The sequence below is a fragment of the Bombus flavifrons genome, chromosome 14 (genome assembly GCF_040668555.2).
Source record: "Bombus flavifrons isolate JBK064 chromosome 14, iyBomFlav1_principal, whole genome shotgun sequence".
Taxonomy (NCBI): Eukaryota; Metazoa; Arthropoda; class Insecta; order Hymenoptera; family Apidae; genus Bombus; species Bombus flavifrons.
The window spans coordinates 1,238,476-1,260,019 of record NC_138455.1 but is presented as its reverse complement, the minus strand read 5'-3'; the positions used below and the strand labels follow the sequence as shown (position 1 = coordinate 1,260,019).

General features: G+C 38.0%; 2 protein-coding genes across 5 annotated transcripts in view; one reads left to right on the top strand and one right to left on the bottom strand.

Annotated features, from left to right (window-relative positions):
* The window catches only part of Bin1 (histone deacetylase complex subunit SAP18), a 386,327-nt gene that overhangs the window by 244,655 nt on the left and 120,128 nt on the right, over positions 1-21,544 (bottom strand). The gene's annotated exons all lie outside the window — the stretch shown is intronic.
* The window catches only part of LOC138186729 (furin-like protease 1), a 223,781-nt gene continuing 212,687 nt past the window's right edge, over positions 10,451-21,544 (top strand). For 3 of the 4 annotated variants that reach the window (XM_069126856.1, XM_069126857.1, XM_069126854.1), the window contains exons 1-2: positions 10,451-10,846; positions 17,538-19,254. In XM_069126856.1, coding sequence (XP_068982957.1) covers positions 19,096-19,254 — 159 coding nt within the window. In that variant the 5' untranslated portion in view covers positions 10,451-10,846; positions 17,538-19,095. The remainder of the gene's footprint in view (positions 10,847-17,537; positions 19,255-21,544) is intronic. The other variant, XM_069126855.1, reaches the window with a different exon arrangement.

Sequence of the window (21,544 nt, the reverse complement as noted above, 5' to 3'; positions counted from 1 at the left end):
AAAATTCATCGCCGTAATCTGGTCATTAGTACCGAAACAAAACCGTTTATACATTTGACGAGTCCCGATTGTTCCACGCAAGATTTCTTTGCGCTGAAATTCCTTACACTCGCAAAGGCTGTTTAATTGACAAAGTTTTGTAACGACGAATTACGAATTCCATCCGGTAAAAACTCTTATTTCAAAATTTGCAGTTCTTCCTCGTTAACTGTGTTCTTGCTATTCATTGTTTCATAAGAACCTGATACGAACACATTAAAATACGTGGATTAACGAGAAGCGTAATATAAAATTTTCAAACTCCTCTGAATTTTTAATTAAACCTCCTTAATATGTTCTATAAAATTTCAAAGTTATTATTCATATCACATTTTCCGAATTGTATTCCCTCTTCGTGTTATTGTGCTTCGCCATTTTATATCATAGAAATGTTTTTGTAATAGACTAAAAGATAAAAGCCAATGGCACGAATATTTCGTTTGTTGTTATCCACCAAATTAATTTAATTCCACATCCAGCAGAAGTTTCTCTATTGGCGTAATATCATCTTCGGATGAATCTTGAGACAATCGGTGATTTCGTAAGAACAAAGCTGCGACTGCAGAAACACGTAGGATATGTGCGTAATGGAATTCAGTCGGATAGGAACACGTCTTTAGTACATACTGTGACTCGAAAGCAAACAGTTTCGACAGACAATTTCTAGTCGAGACTTGCCTGCTGGTATTTTAGCTTTATGCAGGCCGATCGAAAACTACCGATGTCAGCATGAGCGGTCGCGTCGGACAAAATAAGCACAAATCTAAGAAAACCTGATACAAATTAATCATTAATAATTATTTGCATCTATCTCTCACAAATAGTCGAACGATAGTAATGAAAACATTTTTCTTCAATAAAGTTTTTTATCAATAAAGTATAAAATATCAATAAATATATCATATAAATAAAAATATCAATAAAGTTTTTTAAATATCTTTTACATATTAAGCACGTTTTATGCGATATAACCTGTTGTCAGAGATTAGAAGGACGCAGTTTCCATAGCAAAGCCATCGAAATCTTCGTAGTTAATTGAAGACATTGAGGTACCGCTTCTGGATCAATAGGCAAACGATATTCAATTAGATAAAGGGCTTAAACGTTAACGAGCTCGAGATTTCGTCTTTGATATTACCCTGACCCAGATACGTCAGGCCAAATGATAATTCTAATGTTTCAATTAAAAAATGAAAGGTCGTTGTCGAAGGATATAAGGAAAGTTTTATCCGAGAATGCAAATGTCTATATATTAAAAAAAGAAAAGAAAAACAAAGATATTCTATTATTCGCATTTCTTCTGTAATAGTGTTTTCAATTCTAGTTGGTTTTTAAAGGTATTTAAATAACCACTCGAGATGCTTCTGTCCAAAATTCAACCTCAGTTGCAACCAAATTTCAACACAAAACAACTTTCATTTAACTAGGTAAAGTTTTAAAGTCAATATATGTAGCAAATGTAACATGTTAGCAATCAGTTGCAAACTTTTACTGAACGTATACCTAATTTTCCAATGATGACTCTATTCGCGAAACATAAACTCCAAATTTCTTGCTCGTGCCGAAAACTAAAAAATAACATTCGTTGAAAGCAACAAATAATTTTTCGGGCGGAAATAATTTAATTCGTTAAACGAGCGATCGACGAGCGAATAAAATACATGGAGTGTGCGTATTGGCTTTTTAGAGAAATTATACGAACTCATTACACGCACACAAAAGAATTGACAATAAATGGGAATCCCGGGAACAGAGGAATATAATTACGGCTGATCGAAAATTTTCCAGTTTTCTATATTTTCCCAGGGATCCTTGTGATTACGTCCATCGGATGTTTAACAGTTAATGACCACTTGTTCCGATTCGAATTAACGAAATTCCACGGAGCGAACGCTTTTCCTCGACGATTACAGAAAGGGTGGAACATTAACGAGCAGATAATTCGCTGTAAAAGCGATTGAGAATACATTCCGCAACGCAGAATAGGAGATTGTTCTGCGAACAAGGATAAAGAAAAAGATTTTGCTCTGTAATTTGGAAGTACTTATATAGTGAGAACCTGAAACGTGATTTCGTTCTGTTATTTAGTAACAAATTAATTAGGATTAATTTAGATCAAATAACTTTCCTGATTCCTAGTCGCGCCACATTTTTCATTGAATTTTATTTTCATCGCGTTTTTATAGCTTGGAATATATTTTTTCAACTCCCGATATAACTCGGAAACGAGGTTGTACTACACGTACGTATTTTATTAATGAAAACCAAAGAAAACCCAGTTCGGTCCCCTGCGGTCGTGTTAATTTATTAGTTATAGAGACAGTCGGAAGGGTCATCAATTAACCGTGCTGGGAAACAATGACCGCCTTCGTACGGCAAACAGCTGCAGATTCGTTTGTGAACGACACAGCCCGTCAATAGATAAACCGAATGATCGACAAACACACACCAAGGAACAATCTAATTTGATTTGAACACTTGCGGTATTTCTACTGCGACTCGTATTTACGCTACCCACTGATATTCCAAATGCTAATCGCAAAATATGCACCACATTTCGTCATCCTGATTTATAACTAGACTGCAGATGTAAAATAAATCCATAGTTTCATCGACACCACTAAACAACTAGGATATAAACAGAGATTCGTTTCTGGCAATTATTATTTGCAAAAAATTACTTCTAGAAATATTTTGTCATATTTGAACGATATCCATTTAAATTTTTGAATGTTATTAATATGATCGGCCACATTAAATAATGTACAGCTACATGAATGTACACGTATCCGTTGTTTAACGCGAACGTTTAATGAAAATACGACAATTTGTATTGAAAGAGTCACTTGTTGCAAACATGATCGTAAACAATTCAAACAATTAACCAAGTTATCAAGTGAGTTTGTAGAGAATTTAACTATTTCTATATGGTTGTTCGATTATTATTTGATAAGTTTAATTTTCACATAACACTGCCAACACACGTGCGAATTATACATCATGACCAAGTAGATACCTTTTAATTGGTTTTCGTCCATTTATATAAATAGAATCTGAATCTGTAGAATTTTCAGTGATCACTAATTTAGTTGTCTAATAAACCTGATTAACATACAGTCCATTCCAAATTGAAGAAGATTAAGTACCATGACGAGTAGATTCCCAGAGTGAAAAACAGAGACCTGCCTATTGACCTTATACACTGTTTAAATTGGTCATAAATTTTTAGGTATGCAACCAGTTAGGATGATATAGCGTAATTTATTTCACACTCTTATGCTGACAATTTGTTACCAATAACATCGTTTATGAACTGCTTTATCGCTATACTTCTGTATTTCTGTACTGGTTATGCTTATATTATGTTATGCTATATTTTACGTTCAACGATTTAAAAGTGCTACGTCATCTGCAATTGAAAAATTCTGCATTTTAAATTCTACGCACGAACTATCTTTTACATCCTGCACATTATGCATTACATTTCACATTTTAGATTCAATATTTTCTACTCTGGCATATTGTGTTTGTGTCACTCTTCGTTCTAGGTGAAGAATCGTTTTCGTTCACTCACGCTTTATAATTTCTCTTAACATATACCTATAAATATTTCTGATTCCGATATAAGACGCAAAATATAAAATTCGAAGATAATTTTTATTGGCTGATTTTTATCGTCATTAAGATGATTATCCATTGATGTAGCCATTACAAGGAGAGTTGCCGTTTGCGAACCCGCGAGATTCAGGCCGTTGCTCGGCTTGAGAATTCCTATTACTATCCGCTTAATCGTTGCGGTTATCAGTTTGAAACTTACAGTAACCAAGTCACTGGTACTTCAGCTTTGTAAATTTGCCTAGAGAACTTAAGCATCATCCATGAAGACAACGGCTTTTAACGACTTTTCGCTTACTCGCTATCTATCCGTGAACAGTGATTAACGACCTTTCGGATAACCTTTTGGACTTGAAAAATTTCTATCGAAATTTTATCGAACAGCTTCCTTCAACTATCTTGCTTTGAACAAAAGCTTATCCCGGAACTAGAAATACTTAGATCACACTTGAATTTGTATAGAATATATTAAAAGTTATTTTGTCCAAGGACGACAAGATTCGAAAGAAGCTCTCCTTCATTGATAAACATTGAAGTTAATAACAAAGTTAATTCCACTCAAATAAGCTTGATTATCTTACATCAGCGTTGCATATTGATTAGGTTGCATTAAAGAGTAATAATATTCTTGCGACGCACCAGAGTGTCCATAAAACTTGGAGACAAGCGACAATGATTAACAATCAATTTTGGTTACAAGGCACTTTGTCGGTGTATCGTCGTCCTAGATCTTTCAAACGACAGTAGCAGCCGTTACTTCAATGAAGATGACAGTGAAATGACATTATAGAGTGCTCCCTGATGTCCAAAGAATATTGAAGAAGAAACCGAAGAGAATAATTCCTGACAACGGCATTTTACAACGACAGTACAGTATGTAAAATATTTTATAGCATGAAACAAAATATAATAGGATGGACAAAAAAAATTCATATCGGAAATACATTCTATAAAACCTAAATACATTTACCAAACATCTAACGTCTAATAAATTAAGTAAGCAAAAAATGGAATTGTTACCTTATCGTGGAAGAAAACTGTGACAGAGTTAGAATCAATTTCGCTCTAGATTTCATAAAAAGCCCTCTTCTGAAGCTGTAACAGAATACATTAAACGATACCGGAATGAATATTCAGACCGTCAAAGTATTCAAATATTCAATATCTGTTATGAACACTGACAAAAAGAGCTCGTGAGTAGTCAGAAAAAAGAGTCCGAGCGGTCAGGAAAGCTAGAATAAAAGGCAATTCTATATCTTCGACGTTTCTGACAAGCTCGTCTAATTATTTCCCGTATATTCCTTTATAATCAAGTTATCATAAATTATTGCGACGAAGCATCCAAGTAAGTTGATCGGCAAGAACTTTCGTGAGAACCGATTGCGTGAGACCATATGCTTTGATAACTCACCAGCCTGGTTAATTATTCAGTTTAAGCAGCTAATCGCGATTCCAGGAAACTGTGCGCGATTTAAGAATTCTAAAGTTATCCCAATCGATTTTCAGAGATGAGATGCACGCGGGGTGAAAACTAGACCACGGTTAGGCGCAAGAAATATAATTGATGACGTCCTGTTTTGACAGAATCGCATTATTCTAACTACTTACCAAATCCAGCTGCGTGACCGAATACATATATCCCGATGATAATTAATATTTGCTTGAAACTTGCGTCATTATTCACCCTGATCTCTCTAGCTTCGCATTTTTTCTTCTTTCATTTCTACTTTTCTCTTTTTCTTTTTTCTTTCTCTCTCTCTCTCTCTCTCTCTCTCTCTCTCTCTCTCTCTGTCTCTCTCTCTTTCTATCTTTTTTGATTGGCCTCTTTGAATAGAACTCGTTGCTCGTACTTTCCTTAGGCAGTCTGCTCTTGCTGTTTGCATTGAGAGCATCGAGGGTTACCGGAGTTTTGGAAACTTCGTCCGGAGTGAATTTTGAGGGTTTGTGGGAATGTAGATTGTTCCAGTAATTGGTTTTCCTTTTATGAATTTGTAGTGGGAGAATGTTTTGTTCTTTTCTTCCTCTCCTTTTTTTTGTAAAGGGAGCCTCAACGTGGTAGTACTTAATAGAAATTTCTCCGAGGGTTTCTATAATTCGTGGGAAGTAGTTGTAAAACGTTTGAAAACGTACCAATAAACAGTAATCGATATTTCACTTAGTTTTAATTTCACGATTATATTTTTATAAACAGCGCAGCAGAATCGATCGAGTAAAAGCGTGTGGTATTGATACAAGCAGAGTCAAACACACTAATAATCTGGCTCGCTGACACGATAGATATACGACAAGACAACGACATTTTTCCATATGGAAGAATAAACAGATTTTATATTAACTTTTGAAGCCATCACACACATTTCTCGCTATCGCAAACAACCGAAAGAAAAAATGTGTTGATATAAAAGCATGGAAAATAATCCACTATGTATGTATTTCGTTCAACTGCATCAAAACCATTTTGTCTTCCGTAAACGTTTTGATTAAATTGACATCGATTTCGATCATATGTCGTCATTGCTATCAAAACATTGCATTCTGGGTTTTTGCTTCGTACGCAAATAATTGTGACTCACCGTGTGCATCAAATAGCCAAGGGTTCCTATTCATCATGAGGAAATTTAGCAAGTATTAGCGTGAAGCATTAGCAAATTTATCGATGGTTCGATTATCAGCGTAGATAAGAAAAGAAACGAGTGGGAACGTTGAGGGATTTCGTCCTTCATCCTCAATAACCCGTTCGTTATCGCCTCTACCGTGTCCATCAGACATGACTGACGGAGATTAATGGAGGTTGCCAAGTGACGAGTGGAATAAGGGCGCCGTTGCTTCACGGCACGATCACCGGAATCGATCTCGTCTTTCAGCAAATCGTTCCACAATCATCGACATGTCCATCGATGGAAAAACGTGCGATTCCTTACTCCTTAACTACCCAATGATTTTTATACCGACTGAAAAACAAACGAAGTTAGAACGCCGGAAGTCAACAAGTTAAACTTAACATCCAATTAATATCGACGAAGTAAGAATAATGAAAATAAATTTATTGTTCATTTACGCTCTAATACGAAGTCTTATTTAATTAAAATTGGGTGGCGTATTTGTTGAAACTGAAAAAGCAACACGGTAAATGTTCCATGAATAACTATGTAATTGTTTAGTCAGGAAGCGTTTCTTTTGATTGTAACCGTACTTTATTGCATCGCGTTACTTTGCAGCGTGGTGAAACGTTAAGGTAGATACATGACCGGAACAGGGACTGGAAGGATATTACGCGGAAATACTTGATATTCGAGAAAATTAAAATGTGGAGTTTAAGATATGTGTTCTTCCCGGCGCCACAAGAAATAGCCAAGGATTACCTGCTATAAAATTCAATTTAATACGAAGCTATTACTTTCTATTAGTTTCACTTCAAGTTTCAAATGAAAGAAACTTTTGTATCGTTCAATTACAGTTTCATTTTTTTAAATTTACATTCAACTAATTTTACCATGATAAAATCCGTCATACCGAATAAATAAGATTATGGTTTATACATAAAATAATCTTGTTACATTTTGTATTTCTGCAGCAACAGAATTCTCCATGTGAGAATGCTATCCATGTATGAACATGTTGATAAATTCAGAGACCCATTTTCCTATTACCTTCATTACACTCGACCGATTTCTAGTCTACTAAATTTTTCATAGTGTTGACGCACCACCAAAAGCATGTTATCTCCAAAGTCTGAAAATTATCGATTTCAAAACTAACAGTAACTATTCATTATGCGGAACTATTCCAGCACAAAATTGGCATTTTCGTGAAATTAATTATGTCACTGTTACTGTAGCATATTATTCATTGTTAACGGATTACCAACAAATGTAATAACCCTTCGACAGTGCGACAAATTATATTATCTGTTGCGCTAGTATCTGTATATGAATGTCGAAACGTTTCATAATAAGCGATAATTTCATAATTTCTGTCATCAATATGTGAATCTGCGAATATAGTTTAGCATTTAAGTGATATCGTTTAATAGAAAGAATGACAAGGAAATTGTGATCGTCAATTGTCTCTGTCTGATTCATTATATTCGTTTAACAATTCGTTTAACAAAAGTAAATCTGATTTATCATTATTTAATGTAATTAAGTATTTATGATGTTGGCAGAGGTACGTATGGCTGTGTCTTTGAACGCGATGACATCATTCTTTGTCTTGCATGAACGTGTGTGCAGAGAGCGCACGTGTAAAACCGTAAATTTCTACGTGCAAATTGCTTTGTTATCCGCTTTATTAGAAGGCGCACCTAAAGTAGTAATTGAAATTTATGAATCTTCCTTTCTTTTTAATTTGTTCTGTAATGAATTTCTATCGAAAATTATTAAAAAATAATACCACCATCAAGTGCTAAAACTTTTGATGACAATCTATAATAGCAGAACCATATACCCAATCGCTCGAATATAAAACGTCTCGGGCGCAAAAATGAGAAAGACCTGAATTCTTTCCACGCGGAAACGTGATGGAATAGGGACGAATAAAGGGATAACTCAATACCGTAGATCATGTCGAAAACAAATCCATCATCAATTCTCGATAAAAGCAGGATCTGAATCTCCCTCAAGATTCCTTCTTCTTTTTAGTGCCGATTTTTACTCAACCTGAAATCCTTGCCCTCTTTATTATCTCTGTCTCATTTGGTTTTCCCCGATATGGTCTTTCGCTTGAATATCTTCGTTCATCATTGATTTTTCGCTTTCCTAGATTTCTCGTTCTTATTACACTGAACAATAAAACCGATATTAAAAATTAATAAATCGATAGTTGGTTTTGTTACGAGAAATTACCTACTAACTGTGAGACATATCAGATATTTAGAAAATTATAAGTTTAAAGAATTTGTTTGGTCTTATCTGTAACTGTCACTGTCATCACAAATATTAATCTTCCGGTATATGGTACATAATGTAAATATATGTACATAACATATAATATATTTTTCGGCCCATACGTTTATGCTTTGGTAAACACGCTTGGAAAGGATATGCAATATGTCGCGTGAAAGCATCCACGTGGAATACAAATGCATGAGATAGTGGCCAAGTAAAGGCGAAGGATATTTGTCTGATCGGGGTGGCAAGGAGGCCCTTGCCTTCGTAAAAGGACCATTTCATCCCTTTTCGTGACGGCTAACGGATAGTATTGTATCGAGTCGGAAATCAGCGACGATAAAACGAAGTTGGAATTGTACAACTGAAAAATACAAAATATTTTAAAATGTAGGTATATTTCTTATATACATGTCCAATAAACGAAATAAGAGGAAATAAAATACAAAAGCTGGGGATTCCACTCGAGAAGAGCAGTGAATCGTACGCTATAACAGGGATAACCCCTGAGTGGCCTTGAGCAGGCAATTGATCTCTGGTACAGTACAAATAAGGCGGACTGAGATGCATGGAAATCCGGGTGTGTCACAACGTTGGATAGTATCTGGAGTATCCGGGCTCGTTATCGACACGCTCGTTTAGCATGCATCCAGTGGCGTGTCAGCGAGATTCCCAGCAACAAACAACAAGCTGTCTCATACACTATGAACCTAGATCCATTGGGATAAACTTGGCAAGGTTAATCGGTACAAGCCAGGCAGGTGGGTAGGGTAAGATTGAAAAGAATCGAACGTAAGCGGGAATATCTGCCACGGATCGGAACGTCTGCTCGATATTCCTGGTGATTCCCCTCTTCGTCTTGATTCGTTCGACTCGCTAAGGCCCCGACAACGGGGAAAAAGAAGAATGAAAGGGGCCAAAGAAGAAAGAAGCAAGCCGAGAAATCAGGTTGACGGAGGCTGAAGACACTGGTGCACGCCAGAGAGGACATACTGCTACGTGCATAAAGCTAGAAAACGAATGAGCGAAAAGAAGAGGGTTGCAGTATGATGGAGAGGGACGAGTTTCTGCGGGAACCCCCAGGGACGATCGCGGACCTTGTCGGGCCCATGTCTGTAGTGGAAAGGGCCAGAATACGGTTAGGTGATACGCCGTTTGAGGACTCTGTCTTCAGACGCATTCTTTAAATATAAAAAGTTAGGTTTCAATTGTAATAAGAACTGTTACAAAATCTAGACGTAACAGGGTAGTATCAATACTTGTAAAGATTCCTTCATTTTGGCGTACCAACCTGTAGATTTTTAGATGCATTTTATTGTACAACGTCTTCTCCTATAGTTACTAAAAACAGTTGCAACCAATGAGTTCATTCGGTGTGCTTCCTTTCTTTACATTGCAGGTTTAATGACCTCTCGAATAACTCTTAGTTACTAACTATTATATATATTATGATTCTTACTTGAAATTGTCTAACATTGTATTATATTTTATTTCATTAATTAACAACTATCTAGTTCTTATTTAAATAAAATATAAGTCCCATATATAAAACGATAAGATATATATATATTGGAGATAGAGGGAGAGATGCGAGCGGCTAACGGGTACACCCGTAATATTACGACGACACTGGTAGCCTCCTCAACCTTTCGCGCCGTGTCCATGGATCTCTCGCTCGGTTTCATGGGACGGATACGGAAAGGAGAAAAGAGAAAGAGAAGTACACGGACAGGCGGTTGCCGAGTGACTGAACGTCGCTGCGGGTGACTGGGACGCGCGGGGCTGCGAGTTACGACGGCGGGAGAAGCCAGTCGGCGAGTGGGGATGCTGAGGGGGAGATGCGGAGAGGAAGTTGTCGGTGGTAGGGGAAGATCGGAACGGACTGGCGGACCGAGCCGTCAGTCAGTCGTGCTTCGTCGTGGGGATGAGATCGCAACGAGGAATGACGTTGTACGATCCAACATTCGCGCGTCGACGGTGACACGGTATAAAGACTGCACGCGGTTTGTTCTACATACACGTTACACGTGTCACGATCGTGGATTCAGTTCCGTTTCGTGGCAACTAATCGTGGATCATTCCCGTTTGACGGTACGAGAGGCGTGTTTCCCAGGCTGTGCAACTGTGCGGTGCTATCCCCGTTTCTCCATCTTCCGCATTCCTCGCTTCGATTGGAGTATCTCTCCGTGCACGACGAGACCGTATATCGACATCGACGGTTCCACGACAACCACGGAGACCAATAGCACCAGACGCACAGTCCCCGATTCGATTGAAGGAAAGCTACAGGAATACCAGCTGAAATCGTGAGTGAAATCTATTAATAAACATCCTCGCTAGCTGTCAGTCCTAGCGAAACTCCGTAAATTCCTCGTTTTGGTATCGAAACTCGTGTCCGGGAACTGTTACCTTGAGATGGTGTCGTGCAACCAGCAGCTCATCTTGCGATATGTATAACTGACTGTGCGCGCACGTACGCACTATGTATACGCGTGCAATTTTGTCGCGTTCATCTTTCCACGATACGGGAACGTATCTTGACAGCTTTGCTGCGCGAATGTCGTTTTTCGCTGCTTCCCGGTGGCGGGATGGGCGTGCTTCTGCCCACGTGCAGTCGTGTCTCGTTTCCAACCTATTCTTCTCCACGATTCCGCGAACGTATAGTTTTAATCGCACGATGATTTCCTCGTGCGTTTAAATATATGAAACGATGCAGACCAATGGCATCTATTACGTGGTTCGCGTCGACACGCGGACAGGTTTGTTTACGTTTTTTTTATTTCCGCCACGGCGAGCAGCCAGTACGTTTCCTCGGCCGTATTTCAAGTCGTACTAGAGTGGATGATCTTCCGATTCTTATTATAATGTTATCTCTATAGAGACGACGATCATTCGACAACCGTGTTTGACTTTCAAACGTCGTGTTTCAATGTTTCATGGAGGAAACACGATCTCAATCACGCGGTTCAATATCGCGGTTCGATATCGCGGTTGCGATTATCGAAACTAATAAAGTGACGCTGCGTGGTAAAGCACTGCGCACGATTATTGTCAATTGGAGATCGGCCATTGTCCGTACCGCGATTCTTTTTTTCGATAAAGTAATAGTTTGAATTTTTATTTGATCTCGTGTCGCACGAATTATACTTGGAGTATAGAGTCGTGTTATCTTAACGAGTGAGTCGAACGAGCCGGTTTTCTGCGCGTCTCGTGTTCTCGTTGCACGAGAACCACACCGGTATAAACTTCATGGCAGTCCGTGACCCCGAGTATTTCCTGTTACGAGAAAGGCCCTTGCATGCCTCGGTTCGTTGCCATTCCTTTTGTCCGCGATAATCAACATTGCATAACTAGGCGTCACTCGGAAAATTGTTGAAGTGTCGACGCATTAAAGGTATTTATTTTTCTTCACATTAAATATTCTAGTCTTTTCGACTCACAATTAGCCTGTTCGAAACACGCAAGAAAGTTATCTGCTATTCAACGGCAGATTTTAAAATATATTTGGAGTTTTTAGTGGTTAATCCCTTTGTTATCGATTGGTATGTTGCGTTACATGTCACTTTTATTTTAAACTGTTTGTATCTGTACTTATACATATGTAATGTACCGAAGGACAGTTGGAAAACATTGAACGAGAGTTTGCATATTTCAAGCGAAGAGGTTATTCATATGAAGTTTTTGATTTGTCGTTTTATAATTGAGTCACAGAATATGTTACACAACATTCCTGTTATACGTGTATTGTTTACTAGTGTTTACACACAAAACATATCATATGAGAATTTTAGGGAATTATAAGATTCAAATAGTATGTTTTGGAATGTGCTTATTCGTTTATTTTTGGAAAATATATTTGACAAGTATCATGAATCTACAATCCATGCATTATTTATTACCAAGAAATACACGATTTAGTATTGTTTCTATTTGCATGTGCATATAATTATATAAAAAAGAGCTTAAAATTCTCGTAAATATTTCTGTAATCTTCTTAATTCTTTTGCCAGTATCATTAAGTTTGAATTCAGGACAGTAAGATTTGAAGAATTAATTCACAAAACAAACTATGTGACTGTTATCACTTGTTATAGAGTAACAACTGCTCTTGATACGCAAAGAGAAAATATGGCTCACCAATAGTCGTTAGTGGTAGGATATGGAAGGCTAAATACCTCGTCATTTATCCACAATATGTTAGGACCACCTTGTCGAAAACCAAGAATTTCTCAATTGGAGAGGGGATTGAACCATCGATCTATGCCTTTATCCCTATTTCCGATGCGTACCTTTGTCGTGCTAGAGAAATTTTTGTGAACTGCAGTTGCAGCCAGCTTCCTTGTCGTAACCGCCGGCTGATACACATCGACCGTGCGTAAAAATCGGCGCTCTTTGGAGAAAGAGAACTCGGTCACGTAGCAGGCAGGTAGGCAGAGGCTCGTTGAGGGGCAAAGGTCGTCGATTATTACCTGGCAAAGAGGTTCAGCCTGGTCCGTTTCCATTTAGTTGGCATGGTATGTGTACGCGTTCGGCTCTTCTTTCCATTTGCTGGTTGCCAGGTCGACGCGACGCGACAGTGGACCGTTCGAACAGTTTCCACTGCGAGTAGAAAGGCTTTCGCGTACTTTGTTTGAAAATTAAAAAAGGGAGAAAAGGAAAGGGCGGCGGAGGAAAATGGTAGGTAACAGTGGCATGGTCAGAACGAAAGACGAAGCGATAATAACGAAGGGTCGAAGATAGAACGAAAGAGACGAAAGCGGAGAGGGAGTCGGCTTAAATTTGATTCACTTCTCTGACGCTGTCCTCTGCCACATCAGCCGCTCTTATTCTCTCTTTATCACTGGAGCACCCAGTGCGGAAGTGGAGGAGGAAGACCGCAGAATGCAATTTCCTCGGGGCATGAAGTAAATGTTCCAGTGGACCGCTAGCTAGCCAATGCATCGCGGACTCTTTTTTCCGGAAGTCTGCTGCTCGCTTCTTCCTTCTTTGAGCCCGTAATGCCGTGATACTTGGCCAGGTCAGCTCTTATAGCGCGGTAATTTTCATAATTCTTACGTGGACAGAGGTCCGGATTAGCGGATTAGCGGATTAGCGATCACGGATAGTAATTGTAAATGGAGGCAGAGATACAGGATGAAAAAGAAAAAAGAAGAACGCTTGGAAACGATAATTGAATTAGACTTAGAGTTTTCAGAGAAACTTCTTTCTTTTCTTGCTAAGATATATACTTTTATTCGTATTCGAACACTTCTATGGAATTATGTGTATACTAGCGGTATATGCAGTTTTTTTTTTTTTGGAAATGTGTAAATTCTTATGAAGTTGATCATGAAGAATAAAATTAGCAAAGATAGCAAGTAAGTATTCGGATACTTTCGAGCGTTAATACGAAAAGGGAGAAGTGAAATTACGTAGAAAATCTTTGTGTTCGAACTTTAAGAAGATGCGAGTATTGATTTGAGTATGACTGTGTCCCTTGAGAACAATGTATATGTATGTATATTAGAGTGTAGATACCGTTGTATTTGAGATATATCATTGCCAAAATCGATGACCGGAGATATAGTAATTCGAATTTTCAATCGTCAGCATCGACCTTAACCTTTATGTATGTATTCGGCATCGAGTGAATCGCTTATGCATTTTTTGGGGTAATTCATATTTTAACAATTTTCTGAATGGATATCTGGTCGCTGTGCGTGGAAGCATAAGTAACGCACGTGTACAAATGTTTAAGTTTAATTGGCTAGTTTCCAGGAATTTTTCAACTTATTTGTTCTAAGTAAAAATTGAAATTTGTCGGTAACGAGAATCTTATTCGATTCTTTCGAACAAAGAATCAATTTTGTTTGTGATTGGTTTTTTAAGAGCTGGCTGGTTTATTTTCACGAAATAAAAAGTTATATTTTCGTTTCGTTTTCGTTTTCGGATTTTAATCAAGAGAAAAACTGGCTGTTTTATTCTGACGAAATAAAATTACATTTTCATATTGGTGGATGAAATAGCAGAAGCGAAATAGGGAGGAAATGTAACCTGTTTCGGACATAAAATAGAGCTTTCACGAAGTTGTATATTTGTAGGGCCACCAATATCCTCTCCCCGGAAGTTGAATCGTCTGGAACGTCGCTCGAACGTGACGATAATGTGAATCTTCAGTTTTTCTTTACGATTCTTCTCTGCATGCTATATAGTCGAGTAGAATTCAGGACAAGTATGCGAAAAACAGTTTTATTCAAAGCCAACAATAAGCGTTACGTCAGCTGCGCAATTATTTCAAAAACTTCCGGCTGCCATTTTAATTAAAAATTTCTATCCGATTTCTATCAGATTTATTTATTCGAAAAATTAATTCACGATCGATAGGATCTCGTAAAACCATTGTTAGACGGAACGTAAATGAAAGGGGAAGAATAGGACTTCTATTTTCGCTGTTTATCAAGAGTCAGCCTCTAGGTATAAGGCCGCTATGCGAGGAAAATGTTTGTACTAGTTGCAATCTGTGCTCCGTATTTCCATGTTTAAAATAGACCTTTAAAATTTACTGACTCGAGGGGAACGAATATCACAAACGCAATTTCACTTGATGGCGGTGTAAACGTTCTATCGAATTGTAACCAGGCGAACCGCAGCTTGAAAATCGAGCTCTTTTTCACGAAACCTAGCGACCTTTAAAATGCATCGATAATACGGCGCGATAGTCGTTTCCATTTCGTCCTTTGAAATCGTAGAATTGCTAGAAACGGTACGACTCGAATACCGAATCCTCGCAGGATCGTGGACATTTGCGAGAAATATTAGTTGCGAATAAAACATTGTGTGTTTCAACTTCTTTTTACCGTACCACGCTATCTTGAATATGTTTCATAATTTTATCAATTTACAAATATCGTTTTTCAACTTGCGTTCGACTTAGATATTTTTCAATTATTTACATTTCTAAATAAGTCGAAGATTTATCTTCTCTATCCTTTGCCGTGGAATATACAAAAGGATCAATTGCAATTTTAACTAGAGAAATATTCAATAGAAATTCAAACTCCAATTACTGCTCAGTAAAAAGCAAGCTGATTCGATTAATTGGCAATTGAGATATGCGCAGATCGTGGAATGATGTGAAGTATGTTTAAAGGGAATATCGAATATCAATGCTACAGTGTATTTATTCTTTCACAAAAAAAAAATACAATTTTCAAGGAATGGATTTGAATTTCAATGTTTTAATTTTTACTAAGGATGAATTACTATCGGTTCGATTACATATGATCGATACTGTTGATTTAAAATAAGAGATATTGAATAGAGACAGATACGTAGATGTTTGAATTTCGAATTTTTTCTAAATGGAAATTTTAATTTTGCAGTAGTTTATCATACTCGTTGAACATTGTATGCAAGAAAATGTATGACGTCAACGAAAATTTATGTTGCATCGTATAAAAGCTTACCCCAAAAAGAGAAATTGGGATCAGTGTTACACCAGAAGTACAATTTCCTCAGGGAACGCGGTTCTCGTTCCAAGAAATCGTAGCTGTCCGGGACGACTGATGCGTGTTTCTATACTTTTCATGCAACTTGATTGTTCAAGTTTTTTTCCCACGTGATTTTAATAGCAACTCTAAATTCCTCTTATATTTTTTCCTTGCAATATTTAAAAAAATATCCTATAAGCATAAACAATGTACCTTTACATTATTAATTAATATATAAATTTATGTTATTATTTTATATATTTTTTATATAAAAAGCTTTCTGTATCTTTTAAATTACTTTTACAAAATATTTCTCTCACAATACTCTTCAAAGAAGCAAAGCTATTATGACAGTGTTATTAATCTTATCCGAATTTTTTAATGCATTTCAACAGCTGCATTATAAGTTGTTCTTTCGCATTGGTAGTGTTTTAAACACGGTCAATGGAAAGTGCAATTTTTTCCGAAGGACGTATAAAAATACAAAGGAAATAGCAGCAATAGTTCTCTTCTTAAGAGTTCCAAACATATCGGTGGCTATTGAAGCTCGTTAAGGGAAAAAGAAAAGGAAAATTCACATTTCCTTAGTAAATCTCTCGTATGAAGGAAATTAGGGCGAGTTACACACTGAATGCATTTTTCCCGGTATGCTGTGTAACCATTCCGACATCTATCGATCCTGTTTCTTTTCATTTGAAAATTTCACTCATTCGAGCACTCCTCTCCCATAAGGATGATGCAAGTTACGTATACGTGACCGTTGGAAACACGATAGTTGGAAAAAGTAATCGCTAAAAACCGACCGACAACTTCATTCTCAAAAATACGCGGCGCAAACTTTGTTAATTCGCGGTAAGCTTGACGGTCGTTGGATAGTTTGTTGTAATTGGAGAAAACTATGGAAATAATATAACCAGATAGTTTAACGTCGCACGTAAAACCGTAACCATTAAAATCTAATCAGAGAGATAGGCGCTGCTCGTTGGACATCAGTTAAGTCTTCATTGATATGCAAACAATGGTTTTACATCGATGTCTTAGTTATTCTCTTTACCTCACTGGACCGTAATTTAAACCTCGATTGGTGGCTGGTGCAATTTTACGAGAATACGTAATTTTCCGTAAGGGAAATGGAAAGGCAAATGACTTGGCGTATTTCGTCCTCGGAGTAATTGTGCCTCGTGGGACAAGTGACTGGTCCATTTGGAAATTGTTTTCGATTATGCTCAAATTGTTTTCGGACATACAATATCTGAGAATACTAACATAATTTAAAACACTAGATCTCTACAAAAATATTATTAAATGCATTAACGATAGAAGGTATAAAAGATCATACGCGTGGAAATATGCAACCTCTATACGTATTGGTCAATATCTCCCCGCGTTACTTGCTCCTATTTTTCTTAATATTCTTCTATTTCGTTGTACTATTTTACTGATAAAAATTGTTTGTTGTAGTTAATTATGTTCTTACTTTCGTCGTTCTCGTTTATCGAAATATCTGAATTCCCGAAACGATTTTCAGATCCGAATTTGGTTAGTGACAGGCGGAGGATGAGTTAAGCGGTGCACGAAGAAAAGAAGAGCAAAAGAGAGAGAGAGAGAGAAAGAGGGACAGAGAACCAAGCACGAGGCTACGTCATCGACAAATTTTCCTAGGTATGCAGCTAGCAGCGAGGATGCAACGGTCGATGACGTGAATCGACCGACTTTTCGGTCGATAACTGCCTGCCACATCTGAATGGCTGGCCAACCATTTGGCTACTGCTGTCGGAGGACTGTCTTGCCATCGTATGGGGACCGGATGGCCGGTGTCTAAGTGCGTTTCCTCCGCGTGGTTCACCGTACGATAATCTTGTCTGTAACTGATACATTTCTAGATATTCCGTTTCCATCGTCTCATTCCCAAATGCTGTTCGTTTACGGCTGAAATCGTTTCGTCTTCTCTACGAAGTTTCTTCGTACTCCACTCATCCATCATCGAGTTCGAGTAAAAGAGAGAAAGAGAAAAAGAGAGATTGGAGAGAGGGAGAGTTACCAGCACATTGGAGTCCCACGTTGGAGTTTCGCGAGATAGAAGAAGCGAGAAGCGGACAGGAACGCGGGAACGGGGGAACGAGCGGCAACGTTTGGAATAACAGTTTGTCGAAGGTCGCTGCCGATCCACGTAATCAAAAAGTTTTGAATAGAGTGGGGGAATAGAAAAAGGCTAGTTCGGATAATCTCGAAGCGGAGAGGGAAACGAAGTGATTGGTGGGTTTGTTTTTGTTTGTTAATCGTACATCGAAGGTAAGTGGGCACATACTACGGAGGTTGTGTCCGCGTCCGCGAGGCGGATGAGGACAAAGTGGACGATAAACGCGGAACTCACCGATTCTACGTACGTCGCCCTTGATTCGGAGGACAGCCACGTGTACCGTACACGTTTGCGATTATCGGTATCACAAGAATCACGTCGATTTCCCCACTAACAGCCACATGACTTGACGATCGCCCCACCTACCGCTGTTCGTCGTTGAGCGAAAGCGGCGACAGTGGCAGCAACGTCACCGACGAGGGAACGACGAAACGACGACGACGACGACAACCATCGACGACACCGATGACGACGACGACGGGGAAGTAGAGGGAAGAAGAACAACAGAAAGTCGGTAGTCATCAGTTCGCAAGTGCGGAGGCTACTTAACGAGTAACATAGTTCGTTGGCAGTTCAGTTGGCCGTAGACGATCAGCAGGTGCCAGCTATACTGTCATATTTCACCTTTTCCCGTTTTCTCTCTTTCCTTCTTATGTGTCTCTCTGTTCTTCACCTTCGCTATCATCCAGTCTATTATCGCTTGCCTTTGAACAATTCGCTAAAAGACGTTTATTTCTATCGTGCGTGCGATAGATAGATAAGTGAGCCGTGTTGTTCGTGGTGGCAGTGCTGGTGCCGTTGTTTGTTGTCGTTGTTCTTGTTCTTGTTATCTCCGTTGCCTCCTCCGCCGGTAGCAGCGGCTGTTTTAGTGGATAGTGGATAATAGTGTTGAGTGTGAAACTGGAGCCGCTAGTGGTAACAGTTGCAGTCGAGAGGCAGAGCTATCATGTGCCCGCGGAAGATCTTCGGACTGGCCATCGTCGCGCTGGTGACTCTTGGTGGACGAGTGGCAGCCTATACGAATCAGTGGGCAGTGCATATCGAAGGAGGAGCGGAAGTCGCCAAGCAGGTCGCACGGGAACATGGATTTCAATATCTTGATAAGGTAGGAGCATACCCCGCGTTTTTTCCACGAAATACTTTTCGCGGTAATTCGAAGATTATGGAAGAGATACGATACGCGATTTATTAATTTCTTCATTTACTTTGTTGCACAATCTCTGAATAGTTCAAGATGCTAAAATTTCACTCTTAATCTTAAGCTACTAGATAATATGATTTATATGGACGAATTAACGATGACATTGAAAATGCATCAAAAATGCATTAACTTACTGACAGTAATGCCAAAAACCACAGTTTAACAAACAACTATTTCTTGTTTATTTTACGCTGCAAGTATCTGGAATTCTATTGAAACTAATGTCAGTATTACATCGCCTCATGTATCTTCGAATTATTGGCATTCGTAGAACAACTTTGCATATCATGGATATAAATTATGCGATAGTATACAATATTATATTATACAATATTATTAATTTTTTGTTAACGTGTGATTGACAAAAAATGTGCCACATAACTAGGAACGTAACGTATAAACGCGCAAGCGTTATTGATATTGTATGTATTGTGTAAAATACAGCTGTGATTGCGCAAATCGGGAAAATACGCAGGTTTTTCCCGCTTCAATCGCACTCTAACTTAATATTAGCATTGTCGAAAAGGAAGATTGTGTTGTAATTCCTCTTGAAACGTTTTGTAATCTTTGAGAATCATTCATAGACAAGACAGTCAAGTGTCAAGAATAATTTTGGATACAAAGGTGAGGGCATAGTGTTGCATTGCATGTTTGATCTGAAACGCATGATTCGGTTTCTTGACGAAATTTCTTATATTTGCGACTTTTGCGTTGGCTTTCAAACAACCGTTGGAACGTATGCTAATTTGTAACTGTTCAGAGTATCATGCTTAGCTTTTATTATTAATACGATGGATATAATTAACTCGGCGACTGTTTGATGAGCAAATATAATATGACCCTTGTCGCAAAGTATCAATTTCCTCGAAATCTAAAATCGCTGCAAATCCTAAATGCTAAATTCTTCTGTTAGTTGCCGATTCGAGTTCATCCGTAAGTTTTCTGACATGGACAATTGGTCCTTCTCGAATGATGCAGCGACCGTGTCTTTTCAGCGATCGTTATTTAAGAACTGTATTATATAAAATGAAGCAAAGTGAAGGAGGTAATAAGCAAAGTCCTTCGGAATGCGCATCAAAGATCTCTCTTTGTGTCACCATTTGAAAACATTGAAACAGCCATCGACGAAAGTTCTCTTATCTCTGCTTCATAATTAACAATCTCTATGAATTGAGGGAGAAGGAATCTTTCAAAAACAAATTATTCATAATTTTATTACGCTTACACTATGTGCTATGTAGGATATGAAAACTTTTGAAATATTCGCAACAATTACCTGGATGATAATTTAAAAATGAAAAAAATACAAGGAAGTCGTTTTAGCGGAATTTTCTGCTTGCTTTATTTGCAAGGACAAGTAAAGTTGCTCAATTTCTTTCCAATCGTCGCAACTTTCTTTCCGTCGTGTAAGCACATATGCGTTGCGTTCAATTTAATTGTATTTCTATCGTTTTGCGATCGTCGTTTCGGTTTGTTATCGATTTCTCGGATAGTACGACGGATTGATGTTTATTTCTGTGGATAGATTGGTTCCCCGGAATACCAAATCGACCTTGATATCACGGCCAGAAAGTTTTTCGTGGTTTCGCGATCAAAGTGAGAAATTTCTGTGAGGTGGGTGGGCTCAATCATGCGAGGCTCATCTTTTCCCGTGACGTGTAATATCGAGCTTGGCTCTGACTCGTTGAAGAGGAACATTCCTAGGATCCTTCAAAAAGGATCCGAGAATATTTGACTGTAATTTTGATACTTCTCTGCGTTCGCGTAATTTGCGTTATATTCTATGAAACTGTTTGTAAACTATCACGGTGGGAAATTGCTAGTTTCTTGTCGGTAGTTTACTTTTACATATTTTCAACATTTTACACGAAGATATTTGTTCAGCATTTCCTGCATTTGAGATAATATTAAACAATCTTTTGTAAACGAGGCGTAGATGTTTCAATGCCTCCTTTATGTTTAGGGAAAAAGCGAAAGCATATATTTTACGTTGATTGTTAGTTTTTTTGTTCAAAATAGGTAATTATTATTTTTAGAGCTAAAGGAAATTTTACCCTGTTACACGCTTGAAGGTATTTTCGACATGATCTTGTTTCCCTATCGTTAAACAACGTCTTAAATTTCTGAAAAGTATGAAAAATGTCGATACGTGTGATCTTTTACATTATTTTTATGCTGAAATGTCATGATATAA